At 40.0% G+C, this 15000-nt stretch overlaps 2 protein-coding genes across 4 annotated transcripts in view; one reads left to right on the forward strand and one right to left on the reverse strand.

Annotated features, from left to right (window-relative positions):
* Positions 1 to 3028, forward strand: part of hlcs (holocarboxylase synthetase (biotin-(proprionyl-CoA-carboxylase (ATP-hydrolysing)) ligase)) — a 36250-nt gene extending 33222 nt beyond the window's left edge. For all 3 annotated transcript variants that reach the window (XM_017489726.3, XM_017489725.3, XM_017489728.3), the window contains one exon: positions 2047 to 3028. In XM_017489726.3, coding sequence (XP_017345215.1) covers positions 2047 to 2218 — 172 coding nt within the window. In that variant the 3' untranslated portion in view covers positions 2219 to 3028. The remainder of the gene's footprint in view (positions 1 to 2046) is intronic.
* A 1475-nt stretch (positions 3029 to 4503) lies between these two features.
* sim2 (SIM bHLH transcription factor 2) overlaps positions 4504 to 15000 on the reverse strand; it is an 18921-nt gene continuing 8424 nt past the window's right edge. Inside the window, exons 4-11 of the mRNA XM_017488361.3 lie at positions 14439 to 14547; positions 14221 to 14306; positions 9767 to 9966; positions 9298 to 9404; positions 8650 to 8797; positions 7945 to 8107; positions 6710 to 7100; positions 4504 to 6194 (exon numbers count right to left, since the gene is read on the reverse strand). Coding sequence (XP_017343850.1) covers positions 5527 to 6194; positions 6710 to 7100; positions 7945 to 8107; positions 8650 to 8797; positions 9298 to 9404; positions 9767 to 9966; positions 14221 to 14306; positions 14439 to 14547 — 1872 coding nt within the window. The 3' untranslated portion in view covers positions 4504 to 5526. The remainder of the gene's footprint in view (positions 6195 to 6709; positions 7101 to 7944; positions 8108 to 8649; positions 8798 to 9297; positions 9405 to 9766; positions 9967 to 14220; positions 14307 to 14438; positions 14548 to 15000) is intronic.

Raw genomic sequence — 15000 nt, forward strand, 5'->3', positions numbered from 1 at the left:
TGACTGATCTGTTTTTTGTTAGTTTAAATTGTGAAAATTACTACAAATGTCAATTGTATGTGTAATTTGATAAAGTGCACCACTGTTATTAATAGGCAAAAAGAGGATGTTTCAAAGAGGATCAAGCGTTTGCTTGTCCAAATATGTCAAAAAAAATGAGGATTTCCATGTGGTGTGTTATATTTTTTCACGACTGTATGTGTGTGTATATCTATCTATCTATCTATCTATCTATCTATATATATATATATATATATATATATATATATATATATATATATATATATATATATAGATACACACACACACACACACACATAAATATACAGTATCTCACAAAAGTTATTACACATTTTTGTAAATATTTGATTATATCTTTTCATGTGACAACACTGAAGAAATGACACTTTGCTACAATGTAAAGTAGTGAGTGTACAGCTTGTGTAACAGTGTAAATTTGCTGTCCCTTCAAAATAACTCAACACACAGCCATTAATGTCTAAATCGCAGGCAACAAAAGTGAGTACACCCCTAAGTGAAAATGTCCAAATTGGGCCCAAAGTGTCAATATTTTGTGTGGCCACCATTATTTTCCAGCACTGCCTTAACCCTCTTGGGCATGGAGTTCACCAGAGCTTCACAGGTTGCCCTGGAGTCCTCTTCCACTCCTCCATGATGACATCATGGAGCTGGTGGATGTTAGAGTCCTTGTGCTCCTCCACCTTCCGTTTGAGGATGCCCCACAGATGCGCAGTAGGGTTTAGGTCTGGAGACATGCTTGGCCAGTCCATCACCTTCACCCTCAGCTTCTTTAGCAAGGCAGTGGTCATCTCTGAGGTGTGTTTGGGGTCGTTATCATGCTGGAATACTGTCCTGCGGCTCAGTCTCCGAAGGGAGGGGATCATGCTCTGCTTCAGTATGTCACAGTACATGTTGGCATTCATGGTTCCCTCAATGAACTGTAGCTCCCCAGTGCAGGCAGCACTCATGTAGCCCCAGACCATGACACTCCCACCACCATGCTTGACTGTAGGCAAGACACACTTGTCTTTGTACTCCTCACCTGGTTGCCGCCACACACGCTTGACACCATCTGAACCAAATAAGTTCATCTTGGTCTCATCAGACCACAGGACATGGTTCCAGTAATCCGTGTCCTTAGTCTGCTTGTCTTCAGCAAACTGTTTGTGGGCTTTCTTGTGAATCATTTTTAGAAGAGGCTTCCTTCTGGGATGACAGCCATGCAGACCAAGTTGATACAGTGCACGGCATATGGTCTGAGCACTGACAGGCTGACCCCCCCACCCCTTCAACCTCTGCAGCAATGCTGGCAGCACTCATACGTCTATTTCCCAAAGACAACCTCTGGATATGACTCTGAGCACGTGCACTCAACTTCTTTGGTCGACCATGGCGAGGCCTGTTCTGAGTGGAACCTGTCCTGTTACAACGCTGTATGGTCTTGACCACCGTGCTGCAGCTCAGTGTCAGGGTCTTGGCAATCTTCTTATAGCCTAAGCCATCTTTATGTAGAGCAACAATTATTTTTTTCAGATGCTCAGAGAGTTCTTTGCCATGAGGTGCCATGTTGAACTTCCAGTGACCAGTATGAGGGAGTGTGAGAGCGATGACAGCAAATTTAACACACCTGCTCCCCATTCACACCTGAGACCTTGTAACACTAACAAGTCACATGACACCGGGGAGGGAAAATGGCTAATTGAGCACAATTTGGACATTTTCACTTAGGGGTGTACTCACTTTTGTTCCCAGTGGTTTAGACATTAATGGCTGTGTGTTGAGTTATTTTGAGGGGACAGCAAATTTACACTGTTACACAAGCTGTACACTCACTATTTTACATTGTAGCGAAGTGTCATTTCTTCACTGTTGTCACATGAAAAGATATAATCAAATATTTACAAAAATGTGAGGGGTGTACTCACTTTTGTGAGATACTGTGTGTGTGTGTGTGTGTGTGTGTGTGTGTGTGTTTTTTATATATTTATATATAAAATAGTTATTAATGATGGCTGGTGTCTGCAGTGGTACAAAGGTGCGGTTGTGGAGTGAGGATGGTCCTGAGGTTGAGGTGGTGGGACTGGATGATCATGGCTTCCTGCAGGTGAGCTCTCAAGACCAGGGTCTGGTGTCTGTTCAGCCTGATGGAAACTCCTTCGACATGCTGAGAAACTTGGTCATCACCAAGCACAACTAGACTCTATATACGCACAATGTAAGCGCTTATTGCTGCAAGAAAGAACTCTTCACAGCAATGTCAGATTTCACTCATAACCGTTCTTCTTGTTTTGCTGTGTAATCTACTAAAAACTTGAATTTAATTGAATTAGATGTGTAAGGAGTCCTCGGATTAGGATTAGGGTGGGGTTTAATATAAAGCAACAGTTCAACAGAAATAATCATTTCTAGCCAAATCTTTAATTTAAGTTGCATTTAAGAAAACATTAGTATGATTCACGTAGGTAAAAACATGTCTGGATAAGTTTTATTGTTTGTTTGGGGCTTCTGACTGTGCTGATTTGAGAGTCTTCTGTTTATTATAAAAAGGTTCAGCTTTCTAAAGAAACATTTTGCAAGTCTTTTATTCCCAGCACGCTATAACAATTATGGTGATCAGATTGTACATGTTTGCTCTGAAAAATTCCATAACAGCAAAAATAAAAAAAATCTGAAACTCTTAGTAAACACAGCAGTGCACACTTGTACAACATGAATATAAATGTCATATCTGTCCCTTTTCAAAACTTTTTAGCAGTATATGTGGTTACAGTAATATGAGTTGAATTGGTTAAAGTGGTTTATTTTGAAGCCATTACATGTAAAATTGCAGCACTTATGAGAATATTTAGTTACTTGTGACGATATATCAAAGAAAACAAGAGTACATAATATTTTGTGATCCAGAGTTTGTATACAGATGTGAATTTCCATTCGATAAGTCTCTGAGAAGTCATTCCTGTGTTTTGTAATATTACTCATCCCAAATAAAAAGATTTTATTGACTGAATAGCTCTGGAGTGTTACGTAATCGATAGTAGCTATATTTTTTCAATTCTGCTTTAGAAGACAAATATTTGAAAAGTGTTGTGGTAGTGCAGTGAATAAGCGCTCCTCTATCTGGCACTCGCTGTAGCTTTCTCTCTTCACGTCTCAAATGGACTCGGCTTGGCCCAGCAAGCTAAAAACGTGTGTGTTCAGCCTAGAAATGTGTGTTCGTGAGCAGCTACAGTGTGGCCACTGTGTCCCACTGCTCCCTCTTCCTCCTCCTTGTCTTCTTTCAGGCCGAGCTGAAGTGATGAGGTGTGTTAGAGGCTGGTGGGCATGCAGGTGGACTGAGCGTGTGTGTGTTTTTGTGTATGCATGAAGGGTTAGGTTTCCTGCGCTTGACTGGGTTCATCCTGGTCTGTTAAAGATCACCTCATCTGTCTTTCACACCTCCTGTGCCTGAACCCTCCCTACGAGTCCTGCTAAACTGTCCGAGATCCTTCACCTCATTACAGGCCCGTTCACTTACTCCCGCATTCTCAAACACACACACACACACACACACACAGACGGCATGCTGTCCAGGGAGAAGTCTCTAGTAACAACACATTATATTCCTACAATTGCTTCAACGTTGAGGGAAAGGAATTTTATATATCTGTGTAGTAAGTTAAAAAAGATGCTTGGCGGTAAATGTTGTCATTACAGAATGTGTAACAGTTGTAAATTATCAGTGATCTGCTGAGAGAGCTTTGCGTGTGCATGCGTGTAAAATAAAGAAGCAAATCTTTGAGCATAAACAGGGTAGATATCATATTACCCTCATCCTAATCCCCGTTTTATCCTTTCTTGTTTTTTTTTTTTGAAAGGTCATTAAGCAAATAGCTCCACTCAGATCCATAAATGCCACTTCCTCAATATCCTATTAAACAATTTCAGTGGGGAGGTCCTTACAGGTCAAACAGGATCTATCCTTTTTAATATTGGCTGCATGATTTCACATCTCAGTCTAATTCCCCCAGAGACAGCTGCCAGGGCCTCTGGCTCACCTTCAAGCACACGTATTTTCTAAAAGAAAATGCAGAAACTTCCATAAACAAATAAAGGAGGCTTCCTATACGTAGCGCCCAACTGTGCTCACGCGTTGGCTTTATGATGGTTATGGAGGTTTCATAAACACAGGAGTAAGGAAACAGACTGATGAAAGTGCTTCTGGTGAAGCCGATGGACGGCTTTAATTTCATAGTTCTCTGTGCTTCAATAATAGAGGATCAGACCGATCGTGTGCAGGTAGCAGAGGTGGGTGCTGGTGATCTTGACCAGCTTCAGTGCCTTAAATGCTATAGAATAGATACATGTCAATCACCGTTCATGTTTTAAATCCAGGGTGCTTGCATTTTTATAATGGTGGATTGTGATTTCCTCTGCGGTAACAAAGACGGGGGGGGGGGGGGGTCGCAGACCCCCTTAGTTATGTTTCACAGACCCCTGGAGGTCCCTGGACCCCACTTTGAGAAATGTTGCTTTATAAATAACCTGGAACTGTGGTAAGTTGGATGGAGTGATACAAATGGCAAAAATGAACAAACACCATCTGTCTTATTTCTTTTTTTTTTAAATTTTTTATTCAGACTCAAAGTACCTTTTCATCATTTCCATATCTTTTGGATGCAATTCATTTATTGCAGTTTCATTTATATTTGTCACAAATATGTCAAAGCAGTGGCAGAAATAAACATAGTATTATTTCTTTCTGATCAAGCAGAATTGGTATTTCCTGCCCCTTATTGGCCATAATCTAAGGCTATATAACTTTTAAGCATGTGGGTTATTGGTTGTTCATCAACATAGATCTTGAAGCGGGAGCTGGGAAATTGCTAATATCTTCTGTCCATGAGCCAGTGAGAATATTTTTAAAAAAAAGATATTATGTTCTTTTGGTTTGTTTCAACTTAAAAATAAATCACATGGCAAAAACATTTAAATTCTTAATATCAGTACATTTTGTTTTCACTGTTCACATATCATACCCATCATGCTGTGTGTAAACTTTTTTTTTTTTTTTAAATCATAATTCTTGAAAGGTTGTTAAGGTGGGGGTTAACAGTCTGTGCATCTTGACATTTGATTTTAAATATAATATCAGGATTTTTATACTATTTAGTTCAAATCAAACCTATAGTTAGGTTAGTTTTCAGTTCACATTGAGCGATATGCTCTTGCATATTTAGTTGCTTGCTTTTTCAGCAACTAGGACGCCATTCAAATAAAAATCATAGATGATTATACCAGTTCTAAGCATTTTCACAAATATCACCAGCTTTGTCGTCTCACTATCGGCTATGCGGTTTGCAAAAATAGAATATGTTCAGTACCTGAAGTAATGTGTTGCTCCATGCAGAGTCTAGAACTGGCTTGCATGAGTGCAGCTGTGTCTGAATCACTGTTCACTTGCAGCCTACTGGCACAAGAGTTTTAGCGTCCTTGGTATCTGACCCCTGACACTTGACCCTGAGCATGTCACCTCTCGTTGCTGATGATGACCGAGGTGCCGATGTAGTGCGGAATTTGGCCATGGGTCTCAGGGGAAGGGCGGGAGGCAGGGCTCTGGCCCCTGTACAAATAGGGATTGAGTTCCTCCCCCCGGTAGTTGTAGCTGTCCGTCAGGTGCCCAAGTGAATACGGCACAGCTGGGAAGGAGCTGTGCTTAGCCAGAACGTGGTGAAGGTTCAGCGAGACGTATGGAGCTTGTCCCTTCAGTACTGTCCTCTCCTCACTCCTGGTGGCATCGCAGTGCTCGCGAGCCGTTTGCTGCTGCCCTTGGGGGTTGTATGATGTCTCAGTCATGTGCAACCTGTGTTTCTGTTCCAGCATCATCTGCATGGGAAAGTTCTGGCTAAGGTTCTGGAGTCCCTGGCACACACGTGGCTGATCATAGGTGCTCTTACTCAACAGCCGGCATGGCACTGCCATCTCGGTCCTCTCTGTGGGGTCTTTACTGAGTTTCCTAGCCTCAGTACTTCCCTGTATAGGATTGTGAAGATGGCTCTGTGGCCTGCTATGGCTGATGGAGAGATGTTCATATGGCTCCTCTTTGAAGCGGCTGCTAGGTCTGGAGGAAGACGAGCAGCTGCTGAAGTTTTCATGGAGAGACTGCCCGGGAAACCTCCTGGACACTGTAGCACAATCTGCAAGATAAAAGTACCCAAGGCAGTTAGTGAGGCAGATAATAGTGAAGCACTATAGTTATAACAACACTGACATATGACCATTTTGGTGTCACTGTTGGTTCTAGAATGGTCTGAATATGGTGATGGACTAAATATGGGTAAAAATGGTGGTCCCTTTCAAATGTTCGAAGGAGTAGTGGGGGCTGACAGCACATGGCCTGTTTGGTGAAGATGGTGCAGTTTTGATGCATTATAAATGGCCCAATGGTAGGATGTTTACAATGATGCTGATAGGATAGATGGTGTCTATATTATTGCAGAATGAATCCTTTACATCAGGCATAAAAAAAATAACTTAAGAATTATAGGGCAAAACATATTGTAGAATTATCACTGACTAATTCACAAATGAAACTTGACGTTCATTCATTCAGAATTGGCCGAGTTATTTCTTATATCATTTGCCAAATGTTCAGACGTCATTCCTTTTGAAGCAAGATAGTTGATTTAGACAACGTCCTTCTTGTTCTTACCTGCGTAACTGTTGCCATACGATGAGGTGGTTGGGCTGCCGTTGTGCAGAGAAGATTTAGTGCTGAGTGTGTGTGGATTTAAAGGGTGTTTGGGGGAGCCTGTGTTGCTCCAGTGTTCGTCTCTGTGGACCACTGGACCTGACAGGAGCTGACACTCATCCTGCTCTGGGGAACTGGTCACTGGCCGCAGCTTTCTGCAGTCCTCACGGAGGCGTGTGTGAGCTTGTGCACACGAGTACCGCAGCGGCAGACTATAGGGCAGCATCTTGCCCGGCTCAGGATTGGACAGTGAGACAGGACACTTTTCCTGGCTGGCTGAAAGGCTGCACGGAGGACTCGACTTCCAGCTACCTCCTGGAGGGGATTCCAACTTATCAGAGGACATGGAGAGCTGCAGGGGATAAATGCGCATCAATATGTAAACAGTTAAACTTTATAAAAATTGCGTTTTGGGTTTACACAGTACCTCCAGATTTATTGCAACCCGTCATGAAAATGAGCAAAATGAATATATAAAAGGAATAACACATGCACTGAGTGATCTCGGGGACACTCTATAGCTTGTTGCCATGAAAGTGCCATTTAACGGGTGATTTTGAAACTTGACAGCCTTAGAAATGAACTGAACTGGACCCATGAGCACATTGTGCTCATGCATCTATCTGCTGCCAAACTTTCTGTTTCACGCATGTGAAACTTTTTTTGTATAATTGGACTTTTTTTTCCCACATTTTTGTGCAGGTCTCCTTTGGTTTTTCCATGGTAATGGATTACAAAGTGGATTTAAAAAAGTTTTTTTAATTAAAAAAAAAAAAAATGTGTGCAACATTATAATTATACCCCAGGGAAACATGGAAAATGTAATTATAAATATTATAAAATATCTAATAGTATAAAATAAATAAAACAAGTTTTTTAAGGATGACAATTTGTTTGTGTTAATTTTTTTACATATATTTTTTACAGAAGAAATAGCATGAGGGAAGAAAATTGGTTTCAATTAAAATGATTTTTTTTTTATTGTTAAACCAAATATAAAGTGTTTTTTCCTATAGTTTGATTAGTTTAATTGTTTTGTGTACAATTTATTTTATACAGTCATTTGTGCACATCCTTATGAGGGGTGCCTATAATTCTGGAGGGCAAAACATGTCTATGTGATTTGTTTTTTCGTGTACCTTTTTGAATTCATATACTGGCATGTTTGTGTACAATAAGTGGCAGTGGTGTTGTACCTGTGGGTATGGGGACGTTTTGGGTTTAGTTTTGACTCTGGCTGTTTTGGTTTTGAACTGTTTGCGCAAGTCCTGTGGTGGAGAATGAGAGCTCTTATAGGACAGGACTGGTCTGGCCTTGAGCTGCTCCTGAGACAATTGCAAGTCCTTATACTCAATATCTCTGTAGAATAAATGCATACACAATGGGGATAGTAAAGGGGTTGAATCCAGCTGTTTTTATGCAAAATCAAAAAAGACTGCATGGCATCAAGAGAACTGCATTACGTGGCTATGGCCACATACTCGGGTCGCAGTAGAGTTCATTCAAAAAAGTATGCGCTCTGAAACATTTTACAGCCAGTGACCCCCTTTCAGTGTAAGAATTCTTAAAATCCAGCATTACAAATATTAAACGTATAGAACAAGAAATGAACACCTTCCCATGAGAAAACCATTAGTGTCGCTGACATAATTCAAAAGTCGTTTAATTCAAGTCGCAAGTCAAATTAAAATAATCAAATATGACTAAAAGCAACTTTAACAATAGTAGCTCATGAAAGTCATCTCCACGTTCATCTCATATAAAAATAAATAAAATCACACACTCCAAAATGTGATCCAGAACCCCAATCATCTTTACACACAAACAAATTCCTATCATTTTAGTTTGGCAGTGGACATGCAGAAATATGAAAGAGCTAAAAGATGACATCAGGGACTCACGTGAGAACGTAGTTGACACTAACGATGCAGTGCGGCCGAGATGAGCGGCTGTTGTGCACGATGGTGGCATAACTTTGGACCCAGACCCAGCCGCCATGCTTGGACAACATGCGGTAATACTTTGTGGTGACCTGCCCTTTCACCAGTACTGCAATGAGAGAGAGAGAGAGAGAGAGAGAGAGTTCACGATACACTGCCATCCTCTTACCGAGGACAACCTCTGCTACTCCGACTTCTCCAACCCTAGCGTGCTCATATCCCTGTTTACTTAATATCCCTGTCTCCAAGGTGACGGCATGAATCCATAGAGAACTGCATACGTCTAATAGAATACATACATTCATGCCCATATTTCACAGAAATCCAAGGACCGTATTGCTGCTGGTCATTGAAAGTGTTCCACGGTTCACTTCATTCCCATGAAGTGTTTAATGCTTCAGGGTCTATAAATATATGCGTAGAACGGCACAAAACGTTTTTATCACATTATCGGCACGCATCGTATTCATGCTTTTTTTTTTCTGTCTTTACCCATTGGTCATGAATGCTTTATTAAGTCAACTCTATTTTTAATATGTCAACTCTCAAATTTCTAATAATGTGTTTACTGTAGTGCGGTTCATTTGATCAGGTTGTACAGGGACTCACGTAAGTGGTGTGCGTATCTCAGGTGGAACACGTCACAGCCGTGGACGTGATGGTACAGGGTTTTCTCTATCAGGTCCTGCGGCTCATAACCGGTCAACTCAGCCACTCTGGTGTGGAGACAGAGAACATAATGAAGTCGAAGTAAAAATAAAGCAAATTGTGTGCATTTTGGAATTGGGTTACATTTGGACTTTTCCTTTAAGAATTGACTTTCTCTCCTTGCGATCACAGTTAATAAACAAAAGTTCCAGAAACGAATATGAAAAACATCTGATTTGGGCAGTACAATTTGCTGAGTAAATGTAACCTTTGTTTGAATATGCAAACTTTGATTTCACGTTCAGCAACACCTTGAGAGCTGTGAACTTTTCAGGAGGCTTTGCTACATTGTTTGAACGATGTCACAGGAGGGGTCAGGATTTGATCTGGCTCTACACGTGATGACGATGATGATCGCCGTAGGCCTCACCTGCTGTCGAGGAAGATGAGCTTGAGGTCTAGGCTGGCGCGGAACATGAACATGTTGCTGTGGAGTTTGATCTCGGTGATGCCGCTGGGAGGCAGCGAGTGACCCACGGCGACCAGACCCACAATCTGATAGCAGGACTCGTAGAGGCACACCTCCATCACGTACTGCCGGATCTTTAGATAACCACTGCAGTGAATCACCTGCACGCACATGCAAAAAAAACAGACCAGGCTAAGTGCTATATGCCACAGACATAAATGCTATAAGTGTATCATTAATGTAATAATGGTAACTTTTATTAGATCCAGCTGCAGCTTAGTGTAGTGTAAAAATATTGCTACACCACACTATTTTCATTAGCCATTGAAAAAAAAAACTTTGTGTGATTCCGCTAACAGGATACCATGTGTATCCCACTGATATCACATTTACAAATATGCATGAAAAGTAAATATAAATATAAAAGACGTTTAACAAATTTAAACACAGGTAAAGTGTTCTTCATGGCAAACCTATGTGCATGTCTTGTATAAATAACCTAAAACCATAAAACATCTACAGCACTTTGAAAACAGCGTTGTACTTGTCCCAGTCCACTATAATGACACTTAACCTTGATATGATCATTCAATTATTTTAAAATCTGTTGTTTTTTCCACTTATTTTTTTCATTTCCATAAGTCATCCAGTATCGATTAGGACAAATATACATGTTAGTCCTACAACAATGCAGAAATGCAATCTAAGCAACTAAAAATATTTTTGAAAATCAGTTAATATTTATCTTTATTAGCTTGTTTTCACAATTTATCTTTTTTTTTTACTCATTTCAAGCTTGTAATGGTCATATTCTCTTGCCACATAATTTTGCTTATTTCAAGAGTTAAGACCAGACGGAATAAGACCATTTAATATATTAGCAAATATATCTAGAATCACTCACACACACACACACACACACACACACACACACACGTATAATTAGAATATCGTGGAAAAGTACATTTTTTTCCCCGTAATTTTATTCAAAAAGTGGAACTTTCATATGTTCTAGATTCATTACACATAAAATGAAATATTTCAAACCTTTTTTTGTTTTAATTTTGATGATTGCGGCTTACAGCTCATGGAACTCAAAAATCCAGTATCTCAAAATGTTACAATAAAAAATTTATAATACAGAAATGTCAAAATTCTGAAAAGTACTTTAATTTGCACTCTTTGTCGGGGCTCCTTTTTCAGGAATTACTGCATCAATGTGGCGTGGCATGGAGGCAATCAGCCTGTGGCACTGCTGAGGTGTTCTGGAAGCCCAGGTTGCTTTGATAGCAGCCTTCAGCTCATCTGTATTGTTGGGTGTGGTGTCTCTCATAGATTCTCTATGGGGCTCAGGTCAGGTGAGTCGGCTGGCCAATAAAGCACTGTAAAACCACGGTCAGCAAACAGGTTACTAGTTGTTTTGGCATTGTGGGCAGGTGCCAAGTCCTGCTGGAAAAGGAAATCAGCATCTCCGTAAAGCTTGTCAGCAGAAGTGCTCTAAAATCTCATGGTAGACGCTGCATTGACTCTCAACTTGAGAAAACACAGTGGACCAACACCAGCAGATGAGTTAATTAGCTGATTAGAGTTCTTCTCAGGTCGACGTTTCTGTATTATAAATTCTTTATTCTAATATTTTGAGATACTAGATTTTTGAGTTCCATGAGCTGTAAGCCGTAATCATCAAGATTAAAACAAAAAAAAAGGCTTGAAATATTTCACTTTATGTGCAATGAATCTACAATATACGAAAGTTCCACTTTTTAAAGTTTTTGAGATGCACCTGTGTGTGTGTGTGTGTGTGTGTATATATATATACACACACACACAAACACACTTATATTTGTAATATAATAAGCTCACAATGAGAAATATTAGCTAACTTTTCCCTTATTCAAGATATCCGCATTTGCTAAGACATCACTGTTTGCACGTAACACATTCGCCCCTTAAAATATTCCACAATTTACTAATGTTTCAATGTTTAACATGAAGTTGCATCATCCAAATTTCCTGAAGATCACGGGAAGAAGAAACGTAAGTTCTCTCGTTCTCTACTTCTTTATTTTCAGTGATATTGTAAATATTGACTGACTAGGTACAGAAAGAAACCTGTTACCCAATTTATACTAACTTTTAATAATTTAGCTAGATACAACCTCCAGCACTGCACATTCTTATTAATAAGCCCACGTATAGTGGCGATGATGATGATGATGATGATGTGATTGAAGAGTCTTAAAAGGAAATCGAGACCTCATAAAAAGTCTCATATTTAGACATAGTTGTGGACTAGTGTGTTGTTTTGAAGAATTTTAAACTCGTGGGACTTTACAGTTAAAGGAATAATTTTTGTATTCTTGTATTTTGTATACACATTTGTGTATTCCATAATTCTATGCTTAACTCTGCTACTTATGTAACAGCTAATTGCAGAAAAGAGAGAAAAAAAGGAGATATAAGATTAAAAAAAGATATTGATTCTTGACACATTTATTCATTGTTAAGTGCATGTTTTCTTTCATGTGGAAACGTGAATATTATTCAAGTTAATATATTAATTATTCTTTTTTTTATTTTAAATTGCATTAAAATGAAATGTTTGAGTTACAAGGGCTAAATACTGTCACGGAATCACTCTGAAACTGTGTTCAGTATTTCAGTGTACATGACACTAAATCCAAATCACCTCCGTTGAGTTCACTCTCAGATACTTAATTGAAATGAAGTCAAATTAAATCTGTAAGAGTAAATTAGGTTTTTTTCTTCACAGATGTTACTGTGCATGTAGAACAAACTGTATTCATGCAGAATATTCTATCATTTAACCAGACTCAATCTAATGCATGCAACTTATTCTTGACATTTATTCTAAGTAGAAGAATGTGTGTGCTGCTGTAAGGCTATACATCTCATCACATCTCACACACACACACACACACACACACACGTGCAAGACCAAGTACACACACTTTTCCCTACTGATCCTCTCCTCCTTCTACCTCTTCAAGCTCACCTCTTGTAGTCTGGAGAGCAGATCTTCCAGAGTGGGATATGCTGATGGATGAGGGAAGATGTGTGCGGTGTGTGTGTGTGTTATGTGAGTATGTTTTGTCTGAGCTTATTTTGGTTAGGTGAGCTCTGCCTAGGGTCTCGGTGCTCTTTAATAGGACACACACATGCTCTCGGCAGCAAAGATCCTATTTGGCCTCATTTATCTGGATCTGCAGCTCTGCCTCTGAATGCAGCATATGATTCATTCTCTCTTTAACATACCAAGCTTGTTTACTGCCAATGTAAATTTCAAACAAATCTCCAAAAGCAATGGGGGGCGGGGGGTGATTTCTGAGTGAAGGAGGCGGGGAGGATTTCCCCAGCACCGCTCGTGTCCGTGCTCACACGAGCACAGAAAACAGAAACCAGCTGAAGCGAGAGCAATGAGAGCTGTTACAGACACACGATCCTCATTTAATGAATGCAACTTGTCAGTTTTTCAGCATTTTCAAGATTTTCAGTGCCTTCATTTACTATCATACTTCAGACTGGGACTAGCCCTAATCTGCCTTTATATCTAACAAAGCATGAGGCCAAATACATTGTAGAAAGTGTGCACAATGGACGAAGGGGTTTTTACGAGTCTTATTAGACTCCTAGGCATGAATGGAGGAGGGAATTTTAAAAACGACACCTTTTCACATATTAGACAGTTTTTTGAGAGCGAAAAGCATTATTAGAGCAAAGGCTAATATACAGCGTGTCCTGAAAATCTCCATACGTAGGGGAAACTAACAATTTTTAGCTAAATGTAGCTTTATTTACAAAACATCATCTACGTGATTGCTGTTTCTTTATAAACACGCACGTCTCTTCTCCCACTCATGATGAACTCGTGTTAACACATCCGATGTGATGCGTGTAATTGAATGTCCATTGCGACCTCGCTACAGCGTCCCGATCCAGCCATGTGAATGATTTCAATATGCTTTTCTTTTGTCAAAGGCATTCTTAAAGGCTTTTCTGAATATAATAATAATAAGAAGAAGAAGAAGAAAAAGAAGAAGAAGAAGAAGACGAAGAAGAAGAAGAAGAAGAAACAAAATATTAAACCGTTTGGAAGACATTTTGCTAAAGATTGTACGGAAAATTTTGGGGACACCTTGTAGTACTCAAAAATCGCTCTGTTTATATACGCAGAGTGTTATTACTCGCTTGCCGTTGTCAAGTTTTAAATTTGAAAGAGAATGTATGAGCCTCTTTTAGTCTTTCGACAAAGTTAATCGTGCTGATGATATTCTCAGGCGTGTAGCACATTCATTCAGCGAAGACAGCTCTGAAATCATTTACAGTGTACATAAGCTGTTGAGTTGGGAGTGCGGTGTTTCTCAGCAAGATGTTTACAGTGAATGAGAGATTACCTTGTAACCACCGCACGTCAGCCCTGCGTTCCGCTTGGCTAATACACACTTCATCCTGAGGAAGAAGGATCGTTCCATCTCGTACTCTGAGACACACACAGATATGACAGATCAGTGCTGTGTGTGTCCATATACACACAGTGTGTGTTTGGTGCCCAGTGCACAGGGATATATTTAGGTTTTTATGTGTGGGTGTATGTGTGTGTGTGTGTACTAACCTGGTAGAAGGTGCGGGTGAAGTGGCTGGTGAGCACTCAGCACTGCAGTCATCTCGTCATGGTCAGACGGGTGGATGTATTCGAATATGCTGTTACCTGTCAACTCAACCTGTGAGAAAAGAAAGAGAGAGGAGCTACAGAATACAGAGAATACAGCTTACATTTGTTAGGATTGTTGTGCTGGACGTGTTTCGGATAATAATTGCGCATTTAATTAATCAGATTACTACCATGTCCTTTTAAAATAAAATAATTTTTTAAAAAAAGAGTTAAAACCATTTTAGACAAATGTAACCAATTTTTCAGATCAGGATTAGTTGTAATCTCTGACATTTAAGAAGATTACCTCAGCTCAGAGAAATGTCTATTTGGTGTGTGTGTGTGTGTGTGTGTGTGTGTGTGTGTGTGTGTGTGTGTGTGTGGTGTGATGGTGGTGGGGCTAAAGCTAAGCTCCCAGTCCTCTGAAATCGATCTATGTCTCATTCAAAGAGATTCAGGCTGATTCAGTTGCGCTCTAAAAGGACACTGACACCAGCCAAAGCAAAGGGTTAACGTCTGAGGG

This window comes from Ictalurus punctatus, chromosome 16 (genome assembly GCF_001660625.3).
Source record: "Ictalurus punctatus breed USDA103 chromosome 16, Coco_2.0, whole genome shotgun sequence".
Classification (NCBI taxonomy): domain Eukaryota; kingdom Metazoa; phylum Chordata; class Actinopteri; order Siluriformes; family Ictaluridae; genus Ictalurus; species Ictalurus punctatus.